Genomic DNA, 6,824 nt, shown 5'->3' on the forward strand with positions numbered 1-6,824 from the left:
AACTGGATGGGATAAAACAGTAACCACACAGGCACTTAATAAATCATATGGTTTATAGACATTTTAATCAGATGTATTGTAGGTTACCATTATAACAGCAGCTGTTATAATGGTAACAGCTGCTGTTTTCTGTTATTTTGATTGGCACTTTTTAGGTGGCTGGAGGAACATGAACGCAAGCTAGTGTTAGTTCAGCCAGCCAAAAAGGCCGTCGCACAATCCATCAGGCAGCGCTGCGCCTGACACACGAAAGTTGCAGAACCTACTCGCGCTTGTGGTGTATGTCTCCTTGACAACGCTCTCTTGAAGGGCTGACTGACGGACAGACAGCAGCGCGTGAGCAGCTCCGCTTCGGCTCAAACTGTATTTTCAGATAACGTTACGTAACGTTAGCAACACAAGGCCAATTTATCATACTGTATTCATTTTTTACTTGTCCGATCAGACAACTGCATGAGGCATTCCTCTTGGCCGAACAGAGTTTACTGGTTCCTGGGGCAAAACTGTTAGCCTACTACAGGTAGCTTGCCTTGTTCCTTAATCCCCCGGTGTGAATCATGGCTAGCTGGCAATAACCTAGCCTACCTGACTGGTCTGATCATTCTCCTCTCTCTTCCTCTTCAATAACCTAGCCTACCTGACTGGTCTCATCATTCTCCTCTCTCTTCCTCTTCAATAACCTAGCCTACCTGACTGGTCTGATCATTCTCCTCTCTCTTCCTCTTCAATAACCTAGCCTACCTGACTAGTCTCATCATTCTCCTCTCTCTTCCTCTTCAATAACCTAGCCTACCTGACTGGTCTCATCATTCTCCTCTCTCTTCCTCTTCAATAACCTAGCCTACCTGACTAGTCTCATCATTCTCCTCTCTCTTCCTCTTCAATAACCTAGCCTACCTGACTGATCATTCTCCTCTCTCTTCCTCTCCAATAACCTAGCCTACCTGACTGGTCTCATCATTCTCCTCTCTCTTCCTCTTCAATAACCTAGCCTACCTGACTGGTCTCATCATTCTCCTCTCCCTTCCTCTTCAATAACCTAGCCTACCTGACTGGTCTCATCATTCTCCTCTCTCTTCCTCTTCAATAACCTAGCCTACCTGACTGATCATTCTCCTCTCTCTTCCTCTTCAATAACCTAGCCTACCTGACTGGTCTCATCATTCTCCTCTCTCTTCCTCTTCAATAACCTAGCCTACCTGACTGGTCTCATCATTCTCCTCTCTCTTCCTCTTCAATAACCTAGCCTACCTGACTGGTCTCATCATTCTCCTCTCTCTTCCTCTTCAATAACCTAGCCTACCTGACTGATCATTCTCCTCTCTCTTCCTCTACAAAAATCATTGTATGCCCATCTGGAAAATTGTATTGATATATTAGGTTATAGGATCCGCTAGTTGTCATCAGGGAATTATAAAACCAAAGGCTTTACCAACATGCTTGAGATGGGCAGGAGCTGTCGGCACGTCTAACTGTAGCTATAACGGCACTTAGATTACTAACATAAATGTATTTTAGACAGTAGGCTAGGCATTTTGAGATGTATTTTAGACAGTAGGCTAGGCATTTTGAGGAGTAGGCCTAGGTGCCAGCACCAGTGTTTGGCCCAATCCTATCTTTCGTTGTAACCTCATGCCGCTCACTGAAGAAAAAATCCCTTCACGCGCCGAGTCTTCCGATCACCTCAGAAAGGAGCAGCATGGAGGCACAGAGCCTGCGGCCTATAGGCTCTTTATAGAAAATAAATAGTCCTAATGTGGGCGCGACAGTGGTTTTGAAAGCGCATTTAGGAAGAAATATTTAGAAAGTTTTATTTATATATAGCCTAATTTGTATTATTGTTTTTTGTATCAAATGTTTGGTGTGGCGGCAAGGATCTTGCAGTGGCGGTGCGCCACGGCAAAACCTCACCAGCGGAAACGCTGGGTCAGGTTAGGGTCAGGTTAGGCTCTGTGGTGGTGAAACAGGTCATGTGACGCGTGACTCACGGTGTGGATGAGTAAGGGCGCCTCCTCTGGACTGGGGGACTGTCTGCTCACATCACTCTTCACAAAGAAGAAGATCACCGCACTGAGAGAACACACACACACAAGGAATCGTGAGTGCAAACACTTCTGCCTACACAACATCACCCACAGCAAACATACAGTGCAGTGACTCTCTCAAGACTCTCTCACTTATAAACACACGCACGCACACGCACGCACGCACGCACACGCACACACACACACGCACGCACACACACGCACGCACACACGCACACACACACACCTACCTGAGCAGACAGAGAGCAGCTCCACTGTAGTTGAGTACTGGTTTGGCCACGACCTCTGGCTCTATACCAAACCAGCCAAACCTGTAGAGACACACATTTCCCAACCTCAGTGAGAGGATACAGTGAATACAAATGATTCATAAAGGTTATGTGAGTACAAACATTCCTTTGTCTATTCCACCATGTTCCATCTCAGCATAGACTCACAAGACCATTTCTGCAGTAACCCAGACACTCTTACACACACCTTTCTTCTAATACACCAATGTCAATGAAGTGTCCAAAGAGGTGTTTGTTCTGGAGGCAGCCTGCACTTTTGACCCTAGCCTAGAGGAAGCCTTCACCAGCAATGCAGGTAGACCACGACATGCTGGCCAGGATCACAGACTACCTTTCCGTCAGGCCACAGTATGTCCGACTGCAGGGCTGCCTGTCCGATGTGGTGAAAGGCAACATGGTCACCCCCCAAGGAATAGTTCTGTGACCTTTCCTGTTCACCCTCTACACCTCCGACTTCAGCCACAACTCTGGACCGTGCCACCTCCAGAAGTTCTCAGACGACTCATTTATCGTGGGAGTACAGGGATGTGGTCAGGAGATGCGTTGAATGGTGCAAGGAGAACCGGCTCCAATCCAACATCAGCAAGCCCAAGGAGCTGGTGGTGGACTTAAGAACGAACAGGAGGCATCCAACCCCTATCACCATCCAGGGGGAGGAGGTTGAGATGGTGGACTCATAAGTTCCTGGAAGTGCACCTGCACACAAATGTCCCTTTTCCACCAAGAACGAACCGGTTTGGTGCCGGTTCGCGAACCTAATTTTGAATGGTTCCGAGCATTTCGACCAAAAATAAATCAATCAATCAATCAATCAATGCTTTATTTATATAGCGCATTTCATACCCAGAGGCAACACAATGCGCTTTACAGAGAACAAGGGAGGTGGGCATATGACCCACCCCTACATATTCCAGAGGGAAGCAAAAAAACAGTAATCACCCGGGGGCCAGATAAGTGAGCTGTAAAAATTCTTCCCTGACCCCTCTCAACAAGGCGATCGAGCAAGCTCCTGGAGTATGTTTGTCTACCGGCTAAGAACATTTATAGAGCAATAAATAACATTAAATTACATTTTCAAAATAAGAGAGGCTAATAACATCATAGGAGAGACATGGCAAACACGGGTGTATGTCTGTGTGTGTGTGAATGTGCCTGGGCCCAGATAGAGGCAGGGGTCAGGGGTAGGGGAAGGAATGGGAAACGGATCCGGGTTAGGGTGAGGGGGATCTGAGCCCAGGACTGGTGTGTGTCAGTGTGTGTGTGAGTGTGCCTGGGTCCAGGTAGAGGCAGCGGTCAGGGGTAGGTTGGGGGTAGGAAATGAGTTGGGGAACCCCAAAGTTGGTTCTGAACCGGCACCAAAAAATAGTAGGTTTTTCAGCGCGAACCGTGAGGATATTGCGGGCGTGGTCTATAGATTTTTGCAAGATTTGCTGTAAACACACGTGCTTCACTCGATGATAAGAGCGTTAATCGCCGCCTACAGCTGTGTGAATGATCTCATTCTCTCTATGCTAAGTGCAACTATCTGAATAACCAGCCATCCAACTGACTTATACAAATTATATAACAATCCCTAAAACAATAGTGTGATGACGACCTACTATAATTATAATGAAGTAGACTTCAGTACGCAAGCCACTTTCGTGACAAACCACCTAAACAATTTTACACATGCCTATATCTCCAAGCTAATGACATACAACGGTTCCGCTCAAAACTGGTCGAAACGCGGTCCCGTTCCCTAGATAGAACCAAGGTTCCAAGAATTCTGAACCGAACCGGTTTGTTCTCAAATACAGCTAGGACTCAATTGCTCCTCTATTCAAATAAACTTTATTGCAGACAGGTCTAGATAAATAATAACAAGACACATATATGCATACTTTCCCCCTTCCCTTGGTTTGTATGCAGCACACGCCAATTACACTAGACCTGCAGGCGTAGCTAAACTAACAATCAGATGAAGTTGTCAGTCAAAATCAGTTATATCAGTATGTTTCAGCGCTCCAGCAGGTGTGCAGTGATACTGGCTGCTATAAATGATCTTTGCCAGCAGGTGTCAGTAGCGAACAAAGCATTTCATGAGGCTTCGAGTAATGAATCTTTTTGTGATGCAATGTGCCTAAAAGGCTTGGTGTTTCAGAAAGCCTTGTTTTAGCCATCACTAGTGGTCACAATCTGTGGTAGATGGAGGGGAACCTTCAGCCACAGGCTCCTCCCACCCAGGTGTAAAACTGAGCGGTTCAGACGCTCCTTTGTGCCGGCAGCCATCAGACTGTAACAGTGCCTCAGTGTTCTTGAGTGTTGTGGATGTGTCATATGTGTTTGTGTGTTACTAGATTTTCCTATACAGTCTGGATGTATGTATATATGAGTATTACTATATATATCTATACAGTCTGGTTGTATGCATGTACATATTCTATACTTTACACATGCTGTATGTATGGATATTACTTGTTCTACTTATGCGTATTGTTACCAAGTATATTCTGTATTCTGCACTTCCAGCTTTTGCTGTAATTTGTCTACTGCTGAAACGCCAAATTTCCTCCTACAGGGTTCATTAAAGCTCATATCTAAGGACCAACACTCTGCTGAATACTATCTCAGAGCCAGGGTACAGGTGCAGACTACTTGGGTTCATATTTGGCAGCCTAGGACAAACACACAGGCTGGTCGTAAGAGGGTTCCTACAACTGAGGAAGCCCCAGCAGAGGAACGACCCCCCGGCTGAGTCCTGCTCTGTCTCTGCTGTCACAGGCAGACCCATACATGGAGGAGACGCTGCTACTGTACTTGTCCCCTTGAAAGATGAGTGGAAAAGAAAGTTATGCTGCTGGTCTGTGACCTTGTGATTGTATCAGTATTTGTGTCCCTGTATGTTTCTGTCTATGTGGACATAAATACCTTGTTGAGTGTGTGTGTGTGTGTGTGTGTGTGTGTGTGTGTGTGTGTGTGTGTGTGTGTGTGTGTGTGTGTGTGTGCGTGTGTGTGTGTGCGTGTGTGTTTGTACGTGCGCGTACCTGGAGCTGGCCCAGCCCATCAGCAGGTTGAAAGACGCCCAGATCAGCAGACCGAGACCCAGACCAATGGTCTTCACTATGGGCACCACCGTGATGTTACCTTCTCATACAAACACACACACACACAAGACATGGATACATGTATAGGTAAGAGTGTGAGTGTGTATAAATGTGAGAGAGAGAGACAGAGAGAGACAGAGAGAGACAAAGAGAGAGAGACAGAGAAAGAGACAGAGAGAGACAGACAGACAGACGGAGAGACAGAGAGAAACCTACCTGTGGCCCAGATGACTCCTCCTAGCATGGCCAGAGGCCAGAAGTCAGGTGATCCCAGAATGATGTTCACCACCAGAGACACACACCAGATCGCTGCACACAGCACCCACTGGAAAAACAGCCCTACACACACACACACACACACACACACACACACACACACACACACACACACACACACACACACACACACACACACACACACACACACACACACACACACACACACGATGAGTAGGCTATGCCAATCAAAGGTAGAAAGACCCATCTCCATGTGAACCTTACCATCTCCGGTGCTGATTTTCTTTACCGGGACAAAGTTGCTCCCATAGAGGAGCACGGCCACCCCGCAGGAGAGGAACCCGTAAGTCAACTCGGTTGTATTTGACGAACTGTTCGCGAGCGGGATTTGCCGATTCCAACGCGAGGGTTCATCTGCAACGAAAAAGTCAAGTCTAAACAGTATCCTACAATGCAGACATGATATTGAATTGGCTGGTAGTATTGTTGCCTAGCAGTTTGGGGTTAGGGTTAACCAGTTTAGTTTAGTAGTCTACCGGGCATCAGGGTTAGGGTGAACCAGTTTAGTTTAGTAGTGTAGGCTACCGGGCATCAGGTCGTTACCTTGCTGTGATACGGGATTCCCATCCGCGTCACATCCCGCTAGCAGAACTAATAGAGTTGCCGAAAGCAAAACGCCGCAAATTTTCATCAACATGCCAACAACGTTTCACCAACATGCACTGCCAACAAATAAGACAGCAAGACCTGTCCGCAGAAAGACCTGTCCTCAGCAAGACCTGTCTTCAGCAAGACCTGTCCTCAGAAAGACCTGTCCTCAGAAAGACCTGTCCTCAGCAAGACCTGTCCTCAGCAAGACCTGTCCTAACCCTAACCCTAACTAACACTAACCCTAACCCACTGTCCTCAGCTTGCTGCCGGAGTTCCGGGTCGTCAGCTGACAGCGCCGGTGTCGGCGGAGCTGAACAGACAAGGCGGAAGCAGGAACAGTTTGGGGTTAGATCTATATTATACCTCCATGGGTTAGATCTATATTATACCTCCATGGGTTAGATCTATATTATACCTCCATGGGTTAGATCTATATTATACCTCCATGGGTTAGATCTATATTATACCTCCATGGGTTAGATCTATATTATACCTCCATGGGTTAGATCTATATT

At 46.7% G+C, this 6,824-nt stretch overlaps 1 protein-coding gene across 2 annotated transcripts in view; it reads right to left on the minus strand.

Annotated features, from left to right (window-relative positions):
* Nucleotides 1-6,551, minus strand: part of tmem144a (transmembrane protein 144a) — a 12,590-nt gene extending 6,039 nt beyond the window's left edge. The window contains exons 1-7 of one of the 2 annotated variants that reach the window (XM_084454766.1): nucleotides 6,502-6,551; nucleotides 6,262-6,405; nucleotides 5,923-6,072; nucleotides 5,638-5,760; nucleotides 5,362-5,461; nucleotides 2,276-2,356; nucleotides 1,989-2,070 (exon numbers count right to left, since the gene is read on the minus strand). In XM_084454766.1, the coding sequence (XP_084310892.1) occupies nucleotides 1,989-2,070; nucleotides 2,276-2,356; nucleotides 5,362-5,461; nucleotides 5,638-5,760; nucleotides 5,923-6,072; nucleotides 6,262-6,355 (630 nt within the window). In that variant the 5' untranslated portion in view covers nucleotides 6,356-6,405; nucleotides 6,502-6,551. Of the gene's footprint in view, nucleotides 1-1,988; nucleotides 2,071-2,275; nucleotides 2,357-5,361; nucleotides 5,462-5,637; nucleotides 5,761-5,922; nucleotides 6,073-6,261 lie in introns of both variants that reach the window. The other variant, XM_084454765.1, reaches the window with a different exon arrangement.
* Between the last annotated feature and the right edge of the window lie 273 nt (nucleotides 6,552-6,824).

This window comes from Borostomias antarcticus (genome assembly GCF_949987555.1).
Source record: "Borostomias antarcticus genome assembly, chromosome: 20".
Lineage (NCBI taxonomy): Eukaryota > Metazoa > Chordata > Actinopteri > Stomiiformes > Stomiidae > Borostomias > Borostomias antarcticus.